This window comes from Dipodomys ordii, unplaced genomic scaffold, assembly GCF_000151885.1.
Source record: "Dipodomys ordii isolate 6190 unplaced genomic scaffold, Dord_2.0 Scaffold19, whole genome shotgun sequence".
Taxonomy (NCBI): domain Eukaryota; kingdom Metazoa; phylum Chordata; class Mammalia; order Rodentia; family Heteromyidae; genus Dipodomys; species Dipodomys ordii.
In genome coordinates this window covers 1,486,511-1,508,981 of record NW_012267235.1, presented here as the reverse complement: position 1 = coordinate 1,508,981, position 22,471 = coordinate 1,486,511, and the positions used below count along the sequence as shown (strand labels likewise).

At 39.9% G+C, this 22,471-nt stretch overlaps 1 protein-coding gene across 3 annotated transcripts in view; it reads left to right on the top strand.

Annotated features, from left to right (window-relative positions):
• Aatf (apoptosis antagonizing transcription factor) overlaps positions 1 to 22,471 on the top strand; it is a 101,726-nt gene that overhangs the window by 5,042 nt on the left and 74,213 nt on the right. For all 3 annotated transcript variants that reach the window (XM_013013454.1, XM_013013453.1, XM_013013455.1), the window contains exons 3-4: positions 477 to 917; positions 1,389 to 1,526. In XM_013013454.1, coding sequence (XP_012868908.1) covers positions 477 to 917; positions 1,389 to 1,526 — 579 coding nt within the window. The remainder of the gene's footprint in view (positions 1 to 476; positions 918 to 1,388; positions 1,527 to 22,471) is intronic.

Sequence of the window (22,471 nt, the reverse complement as noted above, 5' to 3'; positions counted from 1 at the left end):
GTGGCACTGTGGCTCAAGTGGTAGAGCGCTAGCCTTGAGCTGAAGAGCTGAGGGACAGTGCCCAGGCCCAGAGTTCAGGCCCCACAACCGGACCCAAAAAAAAAAAAGCAAGTAAAAAGCCCCTGAATTCAAACCCCAGTACCATAAAAAAAAAACAAAAATAAAAAATAAAAAATTTCTGTTTGCTATTGAAGTTTTTAAAAAAGCTTTAAATTCTTCTGTGTATTATATATATATATATATATATTTTTTTTTTACCAGTCTTTCCACTAGAACCTTTGCTTAGGGTTAGACCTGTGTTCTCTTTGTCTTTGTTTTTTCTTTAGCATTTTAGAGATTATAAGTGTATAGAAATATTTGTTGAATTGAATTGAATATTGTAATAGTTCCCCTGTCATTGATAATAGCTGAAATTAAATGTATAGTCTGGTATTTTTCTCCAGGTTAACACCAATATTTTTTTTTTCCTGGTTCAGATGAGGAAATATCTGATGAGGAAGCATCTGGAGATGGAGACTCAGAAGGATTAGGTGGGGAGGAATCTGAGGATGATGACCTGAGTGTTGTTGAGACCCCAGATGCTGAGGATGCTGAGGATGATGGGGAGAACAGTCTGGCTTTAGGGAAGAAGAGCAAACACCACCACTCTGCGGAAACAACAGACTTCAGTTTTGAGGGCATCAGTGACTTTGAGAAATTTACCGAGGGAATGGATGACCTTGGAGACAGTGGGGATGAAGATGATGAGGAAGAGAGTGGCATGGAAGAAGGGGATGTTGAGGATGACATGGAGGGTGAGAGTGAGGAAGACAGAGCTGCAGACAGGAACAGTGAAGATGATGGTGTGGTAATGACCTTCTCCAGTGCCAAAGTTTCTGAAGAAGTGGGGAAAGGAAGAGCTGTGAAGAACCAGATAGGTTTGTACATGGTTTTGCTGATGGCTTGTTTTTTCAAGTATCTGCATTTGGTCTCCTTTTTGTTTGTTTGTTTGTTCATTTGTTTTTGGCTGTTCTGTCTCTCCCGTGTCCTTCCAATTAGTTTGTGACATGCCTCACTTGTCCAGAGGCCTAAAGCCCCATTCCTCTATGCTTAGCCAGCCGTTTCTGTGCTGAGCTGCTTAGCGGGTTCTGCTTCAGTACTTTCAGCAACTGTGAAAGATTGACGAGGGAAGTATTTTCTTTCTTTCCTTGGCTTTAGCATTCCCTCTTGTTGAAAATATTTGCTTCCAAGATACAGAAATTATTTTCTAGAATAGTGTTTCTGTGGCATGAAACTGATAAAGCTGTGCTGTGTAGAGACTGGCATGATTTCTTGTCCTTCCTCTGTCCCGATCCCAGGAAGGTTTTGTAACTCAAGGATGGGTTTTTTTTTTTTTTCTTCTTTCTCAGCACTGTGGGACCAGCTCTTGGAAGCAAGGATTAAACTACAAAAAGCCCTGTTGACTACCAATCAACTGCCTCAACCAGATGTTTTCCCTGTTTTCAAGGACAAAGGTGGCCCAGAATTTGTCAGCGCCCTAAAAAATAGTAAGAATAATTATGCCATTTTGAGATGCTTAGAATCAGTGAGGTACATTGGGACATCACAATGATTGATGGAAGAGAATATTTTAGTGGTATTATGGTATAGCTCATTAAAAAAAATAGTATGTTGGGTACCAGTGGCTCATGTTGACTTTCCTACCTACTTGGGAAACTGAGATCAGAGGGATTATAATTTGAGGCCAGCTCAGAGAATTTAAAAGATCTCTTAACCTGTAGGTGAACATAGTAGTAATATGTATGTACCTATCACCTTAGCTGTATGGTAGGCCAAGATTGGAGGAACACAGTTCTAGGCAAGCTTTGACAGAAAAGTCTGTTGAGACTCCATCACAAAGGAACAACCTAAACTAGGGCTATAGTCCTGGAGTATATCGAGGCAGGAAATGAGGCCTTCCACACATAACTAGAAATGGATGTACTAAGACAGGCCTCCTGCTGAAGCCTCAGGACAGTCTTTGAGCCCAGGGATTCAAGGTCCACATACGGAGATGCCATCTCAATTTAAAAATGGGATGGAGGCATGCCTTGGCACCTTTTTACCAAGCTCAAAGCCTTGAGTTCAAATCCTAGTACTGCCAAAAAAAAACCTCCCAAAAAACAAAAGCAGTGTAATTTACTTACCAAAGACAATTTTGATTCAAGTAGATTGGTGCTTGAGCCAGGTCTATTCCACTTTCTTCTCACCTGCTTCACTCCCTACCTTCCCCTTGTCTTTCTGAGTTGCTTTTTTAATGGTTAATCAACATGGAAAAACCACTGGTATAGAACAAAAAGGAGAGGATGATTAAATTCATTTAAGTTGTTTGTATCAGGTGCTTAAAAGTATGCTTTCTTTTATTTGGAAGGTTTTTAGAACAGCATGCTAAGATGATCTTAATAATGTATTCCTTTGGGTGCAAAGATAGTGACTGCAGGGGGAGGAATACGTTTTGGAAGATAATTGCTAAGCTATAATGTTAAAGAATTTTAAAGAGAAAAATACTTTAGAAAGCTAGATGCTGGTGGCTCACGCCTGTAATCCTAGTTTCTCCTGAGGCTCAGATCTGAGGATCACAGTTTGAAGCTTGCCAGGGCAGGAAAGCCTGTGAGAGAGTCTTAATCTTCAATTAACCACAAAAGGCTACAAATTGGAGCTGTGTGTCAAGTGGTAGAGAGGTAACCTTTGCTCAGGCCCAGAGTTCAAGCCCCAGGACCAGCAAAAAACAAAACAAAAAACAGTGCTTATTTGGGCTCCAATTTCCTCATTTTTCACACCTTCTATATGAGTCGTGGCACCCAGCAACTAGAGTATAGGAAGGTTTGGGTTGAGCCCTTTGTAGTTGGAATCACTTTCTAATTTGTATGGTGAGACTTAGTATTTGCATTTGTTCTTTTATTTTTTTTTTGGGGGGGGGGTCCAGTCGTGGGCCTGAACTCTGGGCCTGAGCGCTGTCCCTCAGCTCTTCAGTTCAAGGCTAGCACTCTACCACTTGAGCCACAGCGCCACTTCCGGCTTTTTTCTTTTTGCTTATATGGTGCTGAGGAATCGAACCCAGGGCCTCATGCATGTAAGGCAAGCGCTCTACCACGGAGCCACCTTCCCAGCCCTTGCATTTGTTCTTTACAACTTAAAATAGGGGTATATTACTAACATAGGCTTCTTGCTGAGATAGGAGAATCCATTGAGCCCACAGATTCAAGATCAAGCTGGGCAATATCTGAAGATCCCATCTCAGTTAAAACAACAAATCCTTCACAGTAAGGATTTCTGTGAACAGATGTTTCTGTATAAAATAGCTGGTTTAATTTGGAATGACTTTCTAGGGTCCAATTTTTAGTTTTTGTGTCCCCATACTTAAAATCTGTTTCCTGTGTGAAAATAGTAGGCAGTCTTTCCTAGAATGCTGTGTGAGGATGCTGTGAAGATGAGTCTTTCATACCCCCTTCTCCCATCTTTCCCCGCCTCTTTTTTTCCCTTCATTTTGATATTTTATATGATGAGAGGCACAGAGGCATTGAGCCTTTGTGTTCCTACCCTAAGAGAGTCCTCCTTTGGTTTCACTGTGTGAATGCCTAGAGTCCTCTATCCCTCCCTCCTTTTATTTCACTATTTATTTATTTGTTGGTTGTATGGCTTGAATTCAGGGCTGTAGATGCTGTAACTGAGCTATTTCTGCTCAAGGTAAGCTGTCTACCACTTGAGCTGCAGCTTCTGGCTTTTTTGGTAATTGGAGATAAGAGTCGCATGGGATTTCCTGCCCAGGCTAGCTTCGAACAATGGTTCTCAGAGCTCAGCTTCCTGAGTAGCTAGGATTACAGGCATGAGCTGTCAGCTTTCTGCCCTCCTCCTTTTATTTATTTATTTATTTTTAATTTTTTTTTTTTGGGTCCGGTCATGGGGAATGAACTCTGGGCCTGGGCACTGTCCCTCAGCTCTTCAGCTCAAGGCTAGCGCTCTACCACTTGAGCCACAGCTCTTTTTTCCGGCTTTTTCTTTTTGCTTATGTGGTGCTGAGGAATCAAACCCAGGGCCTCATGCATACAAGGCAAGCGCTGTACCACTGAGCCACCTTCCCAGCCCCTGCCCTCCTCCTTTTAATAGATGATAGGTCATTGGTTTCAGTTTTTGAGATTGTAGCGCTTCTCTATTTTTAATGCCCTACTAGCCTAATTTCTGGAATAGCTTTAGATAAGACCTAAACTGTGTTAAAGTACCCAAACTGTTTTCACAGTAAGGCCTCTTCCATTTTGTTATTCATTCTTGAGTCTTTTTTTTTTTTTTGGGTCCGGTCGTGGGGCCAGAACTCTGGGCCTGGGCGCTGTCCCTCAGCTCTTCAGCTCAAGGCTAGCACTCTACCACTTGAGCCACAGCTCTTTTTTCCGGCTTTTTCTTTTTGCTTATGTGGTGCTGAGGAATCGAACCCAGGGCCTCATGCATGCAAGGCAAGCGCTCTACCACTGAGCCACCTTCCCAGCCCCCAAAAAAGAATTATTTTAAAATACAGGTATCTTAAAGGTTAATATCATCTGATATTATGATCTGATAATGAATACATTCTTACTTTGAATAATGTATTAACAAGTTTTATATATATATATTTATATATATATTAGTGCTGCTGGTCCTGGGGCTTGAACTTAGGGCCTGAGCTTTTGTGCTCAAGGCTAATTTTATACCACTTGAGCCACAGCTCTACTTTTGACTTTTTTTGGTAGTTAATTGAAGATAAGGTTCTCACAGGCTTTCCTGCCAGCTTTAAATCGTGACCCTTTGATCTCAGTCTCTTAAGTTGCTAGGATTACAGGTGTGAGCCTACCAGTCTCTGGCTAAAAATATATATTCTTATTGTTAAAAATCTATTTAGTTTCTTTAGTCTTTTTTTTGGGGGGGGGGTCACTTGTGGTGTTTGAACTCTGGGACTCAACACTGTCCCTCAGCTCTTCAGCTCAAGGTTAGCACTCTACCACTTGAGCCACAGTACCACTTCCGGATTTTCCTGCTTATGTGGTGCTGAGGAATCGAACCCAGGGCCTCCTGCATTCAAAGCAAACACTTACCACTGAGCTACCTTCCCAGCCGTTCTTTAGTCATTTTAATGTTATACAGGCCTGATATATATATATATTTTTTGCTGGTCGTTGGGCCTGAACTCTGGGCCTGGGCGCTATCCCTCAGCTCTTCAGTTCAAGGCTAGTGCTCTACCAATTGAGCCATAGTGACATTTCCAGCTTTTTCTGCTTATGTGATGCTGAGGAATCAAACTCAGGGCTTCATGCATGCTAGGTATGCTACTCTACCACTAAGCCACATTCTCAGCCCCTTAATATCTTTTTTGTATGTAACCAGTTACTCTTTGGTCAAGCTCAGTTATTCAGACAGTTTTCTACAAATCTGACGGGTGGATGTTTGTTTAGTATTTCATATTGTGAGAGAATAGGGAACTTATCTGAAGCATAGTTACTTTTTGTTTGTTTCAACCCTCATGGGAGTATGATATAATACTGTATACTATCTTGTTGAGGTAAATAGAGCTTTCAGAACAATTTCTTGGTTACATTACTCTTTATACTCATCACCAATTTATATGGTGCTGTATAGCTGGCGTGAAACATAGGCTAAAGTTATACTAGCTGCAGAATAAATATTAGAACTTAGTGTCTTTAATTAAATCTTTTCATTTTGCTTGGTCTTACAGTGTAAAATCAGACTGTCTGGGTTTAGATTTCATCTCAACAATGGATTAGCCATGTGACCTTGGGCAAGTTACTTCAAAGTAAAATGGGGATAATATGGTTGTGAGGATTAAAGGGCAAATCAATATAAAGCATTAGCACAGTGTCTGGCACACATCATGCATAAATGTTAGGCACTTGCATCTTTTTCTGCTGAAGGGCATTTGCCAGTGTCCAACCATCTGAGTGATTGTCATCAGTGTAAATATCCATTATCTCCACTATCCTCAGTTGGTTTATTTTTTCTAACTTTTTATCAGTATTCATATTTCTTTGGTTTATTTTTTCTAACTTTTTATCAGTATTCATATTTCTTATATGACTTCAGATATTTATTGTGGAGGGTGAGTAGAGTTATAATCTACTATAGTACTTACAGTTCAGCTTTGGCTTTTTGTGACACTATGGACAGGTAGTTAGATTTCCTACTTGCCAAACTGAGTTCTTGCCTCTCAGAATCATTTAATGTTAAAATATATTTCTCTTCAGCTTTGGTGACACTTCATGTATTGCTTGGATAGGCTCTTTTACCTTCTCAATGTAAACTGCATTGCTTTTAGAATCCTGTCTTTGGTTGTATTTTCTCATCATGTTTCTCCTTTCATTGTCATTTCCTCCCTAACCCAAACTTTAGACTCTAACATAGATTTCCAGCTATATTCTAGCATAGTAAATTCTGGAGTGTCAAGTCTTTGTACTTTCAACAGCTTAACCTCTACTTTTCAGAAACTAAACAAAACCTCCTTGATTCTCTCTCTCATCAACACATGCACTTAGTCTCCAGTCACTTTGCGGTTACATGTTGGTAATCATCTTTGTAAATGTGAAGTAATTTCAAAGGTGTTATGTAGTATTTTAGAGGGCTGCGGAAGTGGCAAGTTGAGTAACCTCAACAAACATAAGGGATATTCAGTGCATAAAGCTACATTTCTAAGGAGATTAGTTTTATTCCTCATTCTTTTAACAAGGTTAATGGTATTAGAAAGTGGGCTTTTAGCCAGGCACCAGTGGCTCATGTCTGTAATCCTAGCTACTCAGGAGGCTAAGATCTGAGGATCCCAGTTCAAAGCCAGCATGGGTAGGAAAGTCTATCAGACTCTAATCTCCAGAAAACTGGAATTGGCACTATGGCTCAAGTGGGTAGAGTGTTGGTCTTGAGCTGAGAGCTCAGGGACAGTGCCCAGGCCCAGAGTTCAAGCCTCAAGATCGACAAAAAAAAGAAAGTTGGCTTTTATATTAGTAGCAGTGATATGTATGGTTACTTAAGGATATCTGGGCATTAATTATTTAAAACTTTTTATTATGAACTATATAAAATCTTTATAATTCTATCTATCTAGTGCCAGTCCTGGGGCTTGAACTCAGGGCCTGGGCGCTATCCCTGGACATTTTTGCTCAAGGCTAGTGCTCTACCACTTGAACCACATCTCTACTTCTGTTTTTTTTTTTTTTTGTCGGTTGTGGGGCTTGAACTCTGGGCCTGGACGCTGTCCCTCAGCTTTTCAGCTCAAAAGCGAGCGCTCTACCCCTTGAGCTACAACACCACTTCTGGTTTTCTGGTGGTTTATTGGAGATAGGAGTCTCACAGTCTCTCCTGCCCGGGCTGGCTTTGAACCGTGATCCTCAGATCTCAGCCTCCTGAGTAGCTTGGATTACAGGCATGAGCCACCAGCGCCTGGCTTCTACTTATGTTTTTTTGTTAGTTACTTGGAGGTAAGAGTCTCACAGATTTTCCTGGCTTTGAACTGTGATCCTCAGATCTCAGCCTCCTTTGTAGCTAAAATTATAGGTGTGAGTCACAGGCTCCTGGCTTTCATTCTTTTTTTTTTTTTTGGTGGTCCTGGGGCCTGAACTCTGGGCCTGGTGCTGTCTATTAGCTCTTTAGCTCAAGGCTAGCACTTTACCACTTTGAGCCACAGCGCCACTTCTAGGTTTTTCTGGTTATGTGGTTCTGAGGAATGGAACCCAGGGCCTCATGCATGCAAGGCAAGCACTCTACTACTGAGCCACCTTCCCAGCACATTTTTGGATTATTTTAAAGCTACTATTACTTGTAAAATTTTTATTATGCGTGTCTAAAAGATGAGGATTTAAAAAATTAAAAAGCCTGGCTTCCATGCCCATTGTTCTGTATATCCTACAGCAGACATGCAGATATATTCCCTAAGAGGTTCCTGAAGATGTTTATTTATATTGTCCTTTTTACTAGAAGATAAATACATACTTCATTGGTACTGTAGTATCAATGGCTAAGACATTCTTCACAGTGGCTAAGACATTTTTCTATGTTGTTTTAGCTTTACAGGCATCTTTTTTGTTGTTGTTGTTGTTGTTTGCAGGGCTTGAACTCTGGGCCTGGGTGCTGTCCCTCAGCTCTTAAGCTCAAGGCTAGCGCTCTACCATTTGAGCCACAGCGCCACTTCTGGTTTTCTAGTCATTTATTGGTGATAAGAGTCTCATGGACTTTGCTGACCAGACTGGCTTTAAACTGTGATCCTCAGATCTCAGCCTCCTGAGTTGCTAGGATTACAAGCATGAGCCACCAGTGCCCTGCTATAAGCATCTTTAAAGACTATGAAATGAAAAAAAATTGATATGATTATAACATCTAAAAACATTAGCGGTAATTTTTTTTTTTTGGTCAGATGTGGGGCTTGAACTTGGCCTGGGCACTGTCCCTTAACTTTTCAGCTCTAGGCTAGTGTTCTATCACTTGGGCCACAGCTCCACTTTCGGTTTTCTGGTGGCTTATTGGAGAGAAGACTCTCACAGACTTTCCTGCCTGCGCTTGCTTTGAACTGGGATCCTCAGATCTCAGCCTTCTGTAGCTAGGATTACAGACAAGAGCCAACAGTGCCCAGCCAAGCAGTAATTTTTTAACAGCACTGTTTTTTTTCTGTGTGTGTATGAATGTATGTATGTGTGTGCACGTATGTACGAGTATAAATGTGCACGCTTTTGCTTGGTCCTGAGGTTGTTTGGTCCTGAGGTTCCAATATAGTATTTTTACACACAGAAGGCAAAGATTCTACCACTGAGCTACACCTCTAGCATAGCAGTTAATTTTTTTTTTCCAGTCCTGGGGCTTGAACTTGGGGCCTGGGCACTGTCTCTGAGCTTCTTTTGCTCAAGGCTAGCACTCTATCACTTGAGCCATAGCATCACTTTTGGATTTTTTTTTTGTTTATGTGGTACTGAGAATTGAACCCAGGGCTTCATGCATGTTAGGCAAGCCACTAAGGCAGTAGGTAATACCACTAAGCCACATTCCCAGCTCCAGTTAATTTTTAATAAGCGTGACCACCTTGGGTAAATGGGACAATTGAGAACATTTCTGTAATAGGCACTCTTTACTGTCTTTTCCAGAGTTTGCTTTACAGCTTTATATGAAGTGATTAAAGGAAAGCTAAACTTTAGCCATAATAAGTTGACCTTTTAGTGAAATGCATGTTATTAATGTATTTAATGAGATGCATTACAAACTGCAGTGAGCACCATGTTTCATTACAGGTCTAAAATGCAGTATCATTAAAGACCTTTAATAGAAACAATGGTTGACATTTTGGTATTTCCCATAAGCAAAAAACATTCAAGAACACAGTATAATGTAACATAAATGTAGAGGAGGCATTAATGTTTTTTACTTACATATTCTGCTATTAATAAAGTACATTTTCTTTGTTCTCCTCTTCCCCCAACCCCCACCCCCGATCCTCTTTTTTTTTGTACCAATACTGGTATTGCTTTAAAAAAATAGTTTCATTGTTATTATTAAGGTGTTATACAGAAAGGTTGCCATTTCATAAGTCAGGTATTGAGTACAATTGTTTTTTTTTGGATAGTGAGTGTCATCCTTTCCTTTGATTTTCCCTAGGCTCCCCTTCCCATCTTTACCCACAAGTTACATAAGTCATTTTTCACATAGTGTATGATTGCAATTGTTCACTCTTCCTTCTTCCCTTTCTGTACCTCCACTTAACCTTCCCTAAAAGAAAAAAAAAAGCAAAAACAAATGCTACTATCACCACCAATAGCAACAAAATCCTTGTTACCATTTCCTGGAGTTTATTTCGATAAATAGTATTTTAAATGATCAGAGAATTTACACCTTTGTGTTCATCCCCTAAGGATATTGTCCTTTAGTCTGTTTGTGTGTGAATGCCTAGAGTCTTATGTAGATTATCATATCCACTTATATTTTAGATCTGGCTTCCCACATATAAGAGAAAGCATGCGCCATTTGTCTCTCTGATCTTGGCTGCCAGACCTAGCTTGATTTGTTCTTGGTCCATGCATTTCCCTGCAAATGGCATCATTTTATTTTTAACAGATGAGTAAAATTCCATTAGGTATATATACCAAATTTTATTAATCTACTCATCTGTTATAGGACACCTGGGCTGTTTCCATAAGTTGGTTATTGTAAATAAATAGTACAGCAGTGAACATGGATATGCAAGTGTCTTTGCCATTTCCTAACTTGTAACAAGTAGATGCGAGGTCTCATTCTTGCTAGTGTTTTTGCACACAACTTATACTCTACCATTTGAACCATGCCTCTAGTTCTGGGTTTTTGTTGATTAACTAGAGATAAGAGTCTGAAGGATTTGTTTGTCCGGGCTGGCTTTGAACCACTATCCTTCAGCCTCTTGTGTAGCTAGGATTATATGTGTGAACTACCAGTGCTGGCTCTATTTCTAATATCTATCCTTTTCATCTCTCTGGTGGACACCCACCCACTTATTTTTAATAGAACCACTTTTTTTTTCTGTGCTAGGAATTAAATCCAGGATATTACACATGCTAGGCAAGCGCTCTACCACTGAACTATATCCCTAGCTCTTAAAACCACTAATAGACCCCTTATAGAATAATGTTTTAATTTTTGTTGTTGTTGGTGGTGGTGGGGCTTGAACTCAGGGCCTGGGCACTGACCCTGATCTTTTTCACTCAAGGCTAGCACTCTACCACTTCCTGTTTTTTTGGTGATTAATTGGAAAAAGAGTCCCATAGACTTTCCTGCCCAGGCTGGCGTCGAACTACAGTCCTCAGATCTCAGCCTCCTGAGTAGCTAGAATTGCAGGCGTGAGCCACAAGCAACTGGCTAATATTGTAAATTTTGAGTAAGTCATGAAGTTTCTGTTTTATTAAAAAAAACTTAAGTAGGCAGTGCATTTACATGTTTCAAAATTTAAAAGATACTAAAGACTATATAGCAAAAAACTCTGACCACTGTGATGTGGTCCCCATTACCTAGGCAATCAGTATTGTTAGTGAAATCCCCCCACTGTTGGCTTTTCTCATTTTAGGGATAAATTTTAATAGACAATATGTTTGCACTCTTACACTTAAAACCTTAAAATTACAGGTTGGTTCAAAAGGTTTTTATTGAAAAATTAATTATAATGAAAACTTAGCCTTTAGTGAAAGACTTCACTGTTGTTGAGTAAAGTGTACAAAGGTTTGTATACGAAGGTTCCAAGGGATGAGATGAGGGATTGGGCTGGGAATATGACTTAGTGGTAGAGTGCTTCTAACGTGCATGAAGCCCTGGGTTCAATTCCTCAGTATTACATAAATAGAAAAAGCTGGAAGTGGCACTGTGACTCAAGAGGTAGTAGCCTTGAGTAAAAGAAGCTCAGGGATAGTACCCAGGCCCTGAGTTCAAGGCCCAGGATTGGCAAAAAAAAAAAAAAAAAAAGGTGGGGGGGGATTGATGGACTGCAACATTTACAGCAGTACCATTTTTTTTTCACTTTCTTGTTCTTGTTCTTGTTTTTGCTATTGTGCTGGGGTTCAAACCCAGGACCTTGTGCTAGTCAAGTGCACTACCAACACCAGCTCTTTTCCTTTGCTTCATGGGAGAGTTAGATAGTTTAATCAAACACTATTAGGCCTTCACTGAAAGTTGAGCACTTTTAGATATCTTAGTAGTACTGATTTCCTTAGTCATGGCTAATTCTTGTGGATAGGAGTTACCTTCTTCTGGAAAACAGCCAGTAAAAGAAAAAGCTGAGGCATGACTCAAGTGGTAGAGTGCCTGCCTAGCAATTATGAGGCCCTGAGTTCAATTCCAAATAAAAAGCTAAAAGAATCTGGGTGCTGGTGGCTCATGCCTGTAATCCTAGCTACTCAGGAGGCTGAGATTGTGTTCTAAGCCAGTCTGGACAGGACAGCCACAAGAGTCTTATTTCCAATTAACTACCAAAAAAGCCAGAAGTGGAGCTATGGCTCAAGTGGTAGAGAGCTAGCCTTGAGCAAAAATAGCTCTGCTACAGCACCCAGGACCATGAGTTCAAGCCCCAGGATTGGAGTGTGTGCATGAGAATGCATCCACACATATGTGTTGCACACGCCAGAAGAGTCAGATGTGATACTATATAGTTGCAGATGTGATACTATATATAGTATCTATGATCTCAGGACTTGGAAGTTGGAAACAAGGATTATGAGATTGATCTGGTGCTATACAGTGAATTCAAGGCCAGTCTGAGTGTTGTTGTTGTTGTTTTTTTTTGGGGGGGGTCTGGTCGTGGGGCCTGAACTCTGGGCTTAGGCGCTATCCCTCAGTGCTCTTCAGCTCAAGGCTAGTGCTCTACCACTTGAGCCATAGCACCACTTCTGGCTTTTTTCTTTTTTCTTATGTGGTGCTGTGAAATCGAACCCAGGGCCTCATGCATGCAAGGCAAGCACTCTACCACTGAGCAACCTCCCTAGCCCTGAGTCTGAGTTATATAGTGAGGATCCTATCTCCAGAAGCCAAGGGCTAGAGAAGTAGCTCAATGGTAGAGTAAAAGGTCCTGGGTTTGATTCCTAGCATCACAAAAAACCCCCATAACATTAAATTTAGTGTGTGTGTGTGTGTGTGTATACACATACATACATACACACATATACATGGTTCAATGGGCATTTATATTCTGTAGACAGTAAACTCAAGTTACTGAGCAAGTACGTTTTTTTTTTTTTTTTTTGGTCGGTTATGGGGCCTGAAAACTTCAGGGGCCTGGGTGGTATCCTTTAGTGCTCTACCACTTGAACCACAGAGCCACTTCTGGCTTTTTCTGCTTATGTGGTGCTGAGGAGTCGAACCCAGGGCCTCATGCATGCAAGGCAGGCACTCTACCACTGAGCCACCTTCCCAGTCCCAGCAAGTACTTTTTCAAAACAATGAAGTTGGTAGAATCAGAAAGGTATGACTTTCTTTCTTTCTTTTTCTTTCTTTTTTTCCTTCCTTCCCTCCCTCCCTCCCTCCCTCCCTCCCTCCCTCCTTCCCTCCTTCCCTAGCTACCTACTATCTACCTATCTGCACAGTGTGGAAAAGCAAACTTAGAGCCTGGTGTATGCTAGACAAATGTTCTACCACTATGCTGCAATACCAACCCCGACAGTGTTAGTACTAGATTCCTTTTGTTGTTGTTGTTGTTTGTCAGTTGTGGGACATCTAGAACTCAGGACATGGGCCCTGTCCCTGAGGTTTTGTGCTCAAGGCTAGTGTTGTACCACTTTGAGCTATGGTCCACTTATGGCTTTCTAGTAGACAACTGGATATGAGTCTCATGGATTTTCCTGCTTAGGCTGGCTTCGAACCTTGATCCTCAGATCTTAGCTTCTTGGGTAGCTAGGATTACATGCTTGAGCCACATGTGCCTAGGACAGTAGGATTTCTCTTTACACTATATTCCTGCTTAAGGCTTACAAATCTTTGTACATTGTAGCCTGCCATTTTTTTTTCAGCAAAGAATGCCTTGGAGTAAGCATGAGGTAGCAGGACATATCCTTTGTTGACTCAGTTGTTTTTGTTCCTGGGCACCTTTTCAGTGATTATCTCTTTGAACAGAATATAAATTTAGTGTTCAAAGTTATAGCATGTAGTTTTTGTATAGCATGATTCCTAAATGTGGCCATGTGTGTTTAATTGATGAAATAACTGTGTGCTCTAATATATGAAGGGAAAACAGACTTCTGACTTAGGGAAAACACATTTATATACTTAATGGGTAATTTAAAGGATTTTCAAAGTAATTTTGTAAGAACTTTAAAATTTTTTGGTTTTTTTTTTATGCTCAGTCTTTAAAACCTAACTACAGCCTAAGATGCTATTCTGTTGGATTTTCTTTTTTTAAATGTCTTAAAACCTATTCTTTATTTTTTTTTTTTTTGGTTGGTTGTGGGGCTTGAACTCTGGGCCTGAGCACTGTCCCTAAGCTCTTCAGCTCAAGGCTAGCATTCTACCACTTAAGCCACAGCGCCATTTCCAGTTTTCTGAATGGTTTGTTGGAGAGAGGAGTTTCATGGCCTTTCCTACCCTGGCTGGCTTTGAATCATGATCCTCAGATCTCAGCCTCCTGAGTAGCTAGGATTACAGGCATGAGCCACTGGGACCCAGCCCTATTCTCTTTTTTAGATTCATATATATATATATATATACACACACACACACACACATATATATGTATGTATATACATTTATATACGTATATTATACATTACCCAAAGCGAAAATAGCATGCATCTTGTAAGGGCATGTACCCGTCTATAAACTGTTTTTTGTTAAAATCTATTCTTGGGGCTGGGAAGGTGGCTCAGTGGTAGAGTGCTTGCCTTGCATGCAATGAGACCCTGGGTTCAATTCCGTAGCATCACATAAGCATAAAAAAGCCGGAAGTGGTGCTGTGGCTCAAGTGGTAGAACACTAGTCTTTATCTGAAGAGCTGAGGGACAGCACCCAGGCTCAGAGTTCAGGCCCCACGACCAACCAAAAAAATAAAATAAGAAAATTAAACCTGTTCTTTTTTTTGGTTAGTCGTGGCTCTTTTTGCTCAAGGCTAGCACTACTGCTTGACCCATAGCACTGTTTGATTAATTGGAGATGAAAGTCTCATGAATTTTCCTGCCCAGGCTGGCTTCAAACTGTGATCCCCAGATCTCAACTTCCTGAGTAGCTAGGATTACTGGTGTGAGCCATCAGTCCCAGCAGTTATTCTTTCTTCTTTCTTTCTTCTTCTGTTTTTTTGTCCATTGTGGGGCCTGAACTCTGGGCCTGGCGCTGTCCCTCAGCTCTTCAGCTCAAGGTGAGTGCTCTTCCACTTGAGCCACAGCGCCACTTCTGGTTTTCTGGTGGTTTATTTGAGATAAGAGTCTTTTGGACTTTCCTGCCTAGCCTGGCTTTGAACTTCTATCCTTAGATCTCAGCTTCCTTAGTAGCTAGGATTATAGGTGTGAGCCACTAGTGCATGGTGGTTATTTCATTTTCTTTGATCCTTGTCATACGTTGCAAATGAGGAATGTCATACATTGCAAATGAGGAATTTTGAGAAAGTAGAAATTAGTTCTTCCACTATAGTTCTACAGTCTGACTTGTAACTAGAATCAGCCTGGCTTATTGAGGGTAAGTATCATATAGTAAAATGCACATATAGTTAGTGTACAGTTTGACTCCTGTACATATCCACAAAACCATCACAAGATAATGAATATTCCCAATTTTCCTTTGTCTCTTTTGAATCTCTTTCCTGCCTTTCCCATCTGCTTTATATCTCTATGTGTTGTTTTGCTTTTTCTAGAATTTCATTTTATTTTACTTTATTTCATTTTATTTTACTTGTTAGGTTTTCAAATCCAGAGCTTTGCTCTCTACCACTGAACTACCCCTACCATCTGTACCCCTAATAGATGGGAAACTTTTGGGTCATTTGGATATTTATAGCATCATTCATGGGCCTACCTAGAGTTAGTGAATTTTGCTTTGAAATAAGCTTCTAGACTTACTGAATATCCAGGCCTGCCTATAGATGCCTTGTCCTGGACAGACCAAATGGTTTCACCAGCCTTATAAGAGTGATAGGCCAGATGTTCTACATCAATGTCTAGAACTTTATGTAAATGGAGTAATAATTTTTATTCTCTTTAGTCAGACTTATTCAGCATATTTTTTTTTTTTTTTGGTTGGTCGGTCGTGGGGTTTAACTCAGGACCTCGGTAATATCCCTGAGCTCTTTTGCTCAAGGCTACCACTCTACTACTTTGAGCTACAGTGCCACTTCCAGTTTTCTGGTGGTTAATTGGAGAAAAATCTCATGGACTTTCTTGCCCAGGCTGGCTTTGAACTGTAATCCTTAAATCTCAGCCTTCTGAGTAGCGAGGATTATAGGCATGAACCATTGGTACCTTGCTTCAGCATAAGTATTTTTAGATTCATTTATATATATTTGTGTGTGTGTGTGTGTGTGTGTGTGTCTGGGCACTGTTTTGCTCAAGGCTAGCTCTCTATTGGTTGAGTCATGGCTTCATATCCAGGTTTTTGTGGCTAATTAGAGAGATGAGAGTCTTAGACTTTCCTGTCTGGGCTGGCTTCAAACCAGGATCCTCACATCTCTGCTTCCTGAGTAGTTAGGGTTACTGGTATGTGCCACTGGGGCCTGGCTTCATTTATATTTTTTCATGTGTCCAGCATTCATTACTTCTCACTGTGGGATAGTGTTTGACTATATGACTGTGCTGTAATTTGTCTTGGTTCACATTGTGGCTGTTATCACAAACGTTTGTGTACTTTTTTTTTTTTTTTTGGTCGGCCGTGGGGCTTGAACTCTGGGCCTGGGCGCTGTCCCTCAGCTCTTCAGCTCAAGGCGATCGCTCTATCACTTGAGCTACAGCGCCACTTCCGGTTTTCTGGTGGTTTATTGGAAATAGGAGTCTCACGGTCTTTCCTGCCCGGGCTGGCTTTGAACTGTGATCCTCAGATCTCAGCCTCCTGAGTAGCTAGAATTACAGGCGTGAGCCACCAGCGCCCGGCTTGTGTACTTTTTTTGCATGGACATAATTTTTTTGTGTGTGCCAGTTCTGGGGCTTGAACTTAGGGCCTGAGCTTCTTTTGCTCAAGGTTAATGCTTCACTATTTGAGCCACAGCTCCACTTCTGGCTTTTTTGGTAGCTTATTGGAGATAAGTCTCATGGATTTTACTGCCTTGGCTGGCTTCAAACCAAGATCCTCAAATCTCAGCTTCGTGAGTAGTTAGGATTATAGCATAAACTACTGGTGCCCAGCATTGGACATAGATTTTAATTCCTCTTTGGTAAATAAGTATGAAATGGTTGGTTACATGTTAAGTGTATGTTTAGCTTAAAGAAAAGCAAACCTGCTAAGCAGTTTTTCCAAGTGGTTATACCATTTCCCAGTCCTGCTAGCTGCGTATAGTTTTAGTTACCTACATCCTCAAAAACACTTGGTTAAGCTGAGCATTGGTGGCTCTTGCCTGTAATCCTAGCTACTCAGGAGGCTGAGATCTGAGGATCAGGGTTCAGCCTGGGCAGGAAAGTCCAGGAAACTTTTCTCCAATTAATCATGAGAAAACTGGGAGTGGTGCTGTGGAGTAGTAGTAGAGCACTAGCCTTGAACAAAAAAGCGTAGAGACAGTACCCAGGCTCTGAGTTTAAGTCCCATAACAAACCAAAAAAACCCCCCAAAACAACATTTGGTTTGTCCAGTCTTTAATTTCAGACATTTTAATAATGTAATCCATTGGCTTTTTAGGTTGAAAAGCTGAGTGACTGTTGCTTCTCTCTTTGTCCTGCTTTTATGGGATTATTCCTTTAAAAAAGTTGCTTGAAAAAAAAAGTTGCTTGAATCTGTAGAATAGAATGGAGAGTTCAGAAATGGATTCATATAAATATGAGCAATGAGCTTTTTGCAAAGATGTAAACTCTTTCATTGAAGAACAGTACTTTCAATATAGTATATTAGACATTCATTTGTAAAAAAAATTACAAAGCCAAAAAGAATATAGCTTCAACCTAAATATTATGATTTATATAAGAATTAACACGAGATTGTCAACTTATATTAAATGTAAAAGAAAACTATACAAAGTTTTTTTTGGGGGGGTGGGTAGTGGGGAGCTTGAATGCATCCTGTGCACTTTCCTGAACTTTTTTGCTTAAGGGTGTGCTCTACCACTTGAGCAACAGTTCAATTCCCAGCTTTGTGGTCGTTAATTGGACTTTCTTGCCCCTGGCTTTGAACCATGATCCTCAGATTTCAGCCTCTTGAATATCTCGGAGTTCAGGTGTAAACCACTGGCACCTGGCTTTATAAAGTGTTTTGAAGAGTACACAAGAGAACTGTCTTCAGGATGCTGGGTTAGGCAGAGTTCTTAGATACAGTGTCAAATGCACACTTTGTAAGAGAAGAAATTAATGGTCATGCTGAATTGGAATTTAAATCTTTTGCTCTGTGAAAGATATGTTAGCAGAATAGAAGACAAACTACAAACAGAGGAAATATTTGTCAAATCACATATCTAATATAGGACTTAAGTCCAGAATATATAAAGAATTCTAAAAACTCACAGTAAAAAAAAAAATTCACTTAAAAACATGGGGAAGAAGACTTTACCAAAGAATATGACAAGCTTATGAAAAGATATTTCACATAAAAATAATCATCATTAATATATCATTAGTGTTGAGAGAGATGCAAATTCTCACAGAGAGATACCTGTATATTCCAATTAGAATATGTATAAAAACAAAGATGACTTGCCATATCAAATGCTGGCAAGGATGCCAGAGCACCTGGATGCTTCAGGTGTTTGTGGTAGGAAAGCAAAATAGTACAGCTATTTAGGAAAAACAGGTTTGGTTTTTTTAAAAATAAAATTGGGCATACATTTAGCATATGATCCTCCAGATCCTCCACTCCCATCCTTAAATCTTTCTAGAGAAATGAAAATGTGTCCACATAGACTTGTACATGAAGGTTTATAGCAGCATTCTTCATAATCAGCAAAACTGGAAACAATCCAAATGTCCTTCAAACAAATTGGGCAAATTGTAGTACATTACTCAGCAATAAGAAGGAGTAAATCTCAAAGGTATTATGCTAAGTGAAAGATGCCAGCTTCAAAAGGTTATGTTTTTAAATTCCATTTTTATGAAATTCTGAAAAAGATAAAACTATTGGGATAGAGAACAGATTAGTGGCTGCCACAGGTTATGGTTGGGGGAAGGGTTTGACTACAAAGAGGCAGCCCAGCCTTTTCTTTGTCTCCTATGAGTTTCCATTTTCCTCTCCAGTAGCCTCGTTTCATTGGAGTGTTTTCCACCTGTTTTCCACTGATTCATTGTTGAACCCTTTTTTTAGCATGCCTTGATTGTGAACATTTTGTTTGGATTGAGGGAGGGGGCTATAAATAGTTGTATGCTTATTCCCAGAAAACTGGGAATATTTCTTATGGTAATGGATACATGATACAGTACTTCTAGGGGTAGAGGAATGAGCTACATCAACCTATAGTGTCATTTTTGTTTGAAATATGTATCTTTGGTACTAAACCCTTACCCAGAAAAGAATAAAAGATTACACAGAGCTTCTAGATTTTGATGTGGGTTAGAACTGAAAAATGAGATGTCTTTAAATTCTTTTTCCTTTTCTCTTTGATAAGTGATATAATGTGGTTTAGACACTCAGAGATTCCTGAGATTCCAGGTTCTGGTTGATGATTTACTGCAAAATTGCTTATAAATTGAAGTAGAAAATGTTTTGCAGACCTGGCAGCTTTCTGGCTTCACACCCATTTGTCACCCAGCATTTCCCTTTGTGTATAGAACAAGAATTAATTAGGCTGCACTGCAGGAAAAGTTTATGGCTATAATTTATATAGGATGAATTTTTTTTTAAAGAGACAGCATTGTTTTGTTGCACCTTTGTGGATGTGTGTGTGTGTGTGTGTGTGTGTGTGTGTGTTATATGTGCATAAAGTAGGGTTTTTTTGTTTTGTTTTTTTCTTTTTCCTTTAAGCAGTATCTGTAAACTTATGGAGTAAGCATCCATTTTTTTATTTGGTATGACACAGTGTAGGAGCAGATGCTTTTATAGTGATAGCTTTCTGATTAAACTTTTATTTTTGTCTCTTTTTAATTCATTGTATACTAGAGAGAACGTTCAGGTGGAGGTTTGTATTTTAGTCATTGGTCTAAAATATTTGTCTGGTTTCCAGAGCTTTATATTCTTTTGGTCTCTTAGAAAACTTGGGCTTCTGTCTTTCTTAGGGTCTTGCTCATTCAATTAATGTTTTCATAATCAATGCAAGTCAGAACTTGCAATTTGTTCCTGATTTGCACATTAAAGAGCTCCATTAATTAAGAATCCTGGTGTTTGGCATGTTCCCGCAGGATCTGTGCATTATTTACATGGTAAAAGTGTAAGATGCAAGTTTCTCAGTTGTAGTAGCAATTGCAGTTAATCCTGCTTTTTCTCTTTTCTTTCTTTTTTTTTCCTTTCCATTTTGCTTGTGAGTAACAATTATTTCAGAACTCATTGAAACTCCTTAGGGATACATTGTCCCAAAATGGAAACAAATGATCTGAGAGAGCTAGGATAGAAGAGTAGAAAGTAAATCCTTTGTTTAAGGAAAAAGAAATTCCTGGAAGACAGAATTTGTGTTTAGTTTTTGTTGGTTCTTTCACTTGGCTAAATGTGTAAGATGTGATAGTGTTGAATTGTAATTGTATTTGCTCTAAATTTTCAGGACTTCGCCCCACCCCATAATAGTAATTGTCATCATAAATAAATAATCTTAGAAGTAGAAACTAGCTTCATGCTTATGATAAGTGAGCTTTTTCATAGAATCACTTTTCTATGAAGTGTATGTTCTGTTACCAATTCCTTCTAGCAGCCTAGGTCTAAGCCAGTAAGAGTGTAGAAAAGCGGAAATCAGATTGCTAGTTCAGTAGGCTCTTTCCCAGTTTTGGCATGGCTAATACTCATAATATAGTTTCCTGTCAAGTTCATCTAGTTCTAAAAATAACACAAGAAACTGAAAAAAAATCTCAAAAAATAGAGATACTTTTCTCCCTAATATTAATTAATTGTGTAGTCCAGCCAAGCCTTGAACTTCTGATCCTCTTGATTCAGCCCCTTGAGTGCTGAGACTTACACACCTGTGTCCCCATGCTTGGCATCTCTTGACTTGTGGGAGTTAAATTTGTCTGTGCACTTGTCCTTTGCATTAAAAATATATGAAGAGCCAGGCACTGGTGGCTCACACCTCTAGTCCTAACTAGGAGGCTGAGAGCTGAAGATTGATATTCAAAGCCAACCTAAGGAAAAATCTGTGAGACGATTAGCTCCAATAATTCACCAAAAAAGCTGGAAGTGAGTTGTGGCTCAAGTGGTAAAGTGCTAGCCCTGAGCATAAAAGCTCAGGGACAGCACCTAGGCCCCGAATTAAAACCCCAGGACTAGCCAGACGAAAAGAAGAAATATCTTCACTTAAAATGTTAAACCATTATGAATGTATATAATTAAGAAAATAAAAGCTTTTTTAATGTTAACAGTTTTTACCTCTACTCAGGAATAACGTGACCAACAAAATTTTGCTATATATTGCTTTGGATGTGATAACACATGTTTTCTTTAATATTTTGTTATCTTTAATTATATTTTAAAGGAGCTTCCACTTAGGTGTTTTCTTTTTGTTTGTTTTTGTTTTAAAGGTTTTTGGTTTGGTGCTGGGGATTGAACCCTCAGGTCTTCTACTGAGGTACTCTACTATTGAGCTATACCTCAGCCTTCCATTAAAGTTTAATGACAGTTTGACAAGAACAGGAGGTTGTTAGGATGTGTTGTACTCAAAAACTGACATGTTGAATTGTACAACTACTTAAAACAAAAACAAAACAGGACAAGTGCAAGGGTGAGAAAAAAATATGAGTGCTGGAGGGGTGGCTCAAGTGACGTGGCCACGTACCAGCTGAACAAGCATGCTGAGCAAGTGTCAGGCCCTAAGTTCAAACTCCAACACCAGCAAAAGCAGCAAACAAATATAAAAAACGTGGGCTACAGTACAGCTTATGAACTATCTATATAGCAGGATAATTTTAAGATATAATTCTGTGGGTTACTATAATTATAACCTGTCCCTGTTTGCACATTTGAAAGTTATATTTGGGCTACACTATATTGGGTTCTCTCTTTTTTTCCAATTAATTTATGTAGTTCTCAGGTTCCATAGTTGTTTTTTAATCTTTGTGGGAGAGAATAAGCCTAATAAATATGTACATATCCACTTCATTTTTATTTTTATTTCATTTTTTTTGGTGGTGCTAGGTTTTGAACTCAGGGTCTTTTTTTTTTTTTTGGGTCCGGTCGTGGGGCCTGAACTCTGGGCCTGGGCGCTGTCCCTCAGCTCTTCAGCTCACGGCTAGCACTCTACCACTTGAGCCACAACACCACTTCCGGCTTTTTTCTTATGTGGTGCTGAGGAATCGAACCCAGGGCCTCGAGCATGCAAGATAAGTGCTCTACCACTGAGCCACTTTCCCAGCCCCTGAACTTAGGGTCTTGCACTTGCCAATAAGTAGGTCTCTAACTTTGAGTCATAACTCCAGCCCACCACTTTCTTCTATCAGTTCTTATTTGGTATAATTGAATAAGAGAAATCCAAAATGCTATTAGTGTAAGAAGAGTTCCTTTTTTGGGGGGGGGGGCAGTCTGGTTGTGGGGCCTGAACTCTGGGCCTGGGCGCTGTCCCTCAGCTCTTCAGCTCAAGGCTAGCACTCTACCACTTGAGCCACAGCGCCACTTCCGGCTTTTTTCTTTTTGCTTATGTGGTGCTGAGGAATCGAACTCAGGGCCTCATGCGTGCAAGGCAAGTACTCTACCACTGAGCCACCTTCCCAGCCCAAGAAGAGTTCTTATTAGGTGCTCATACTGT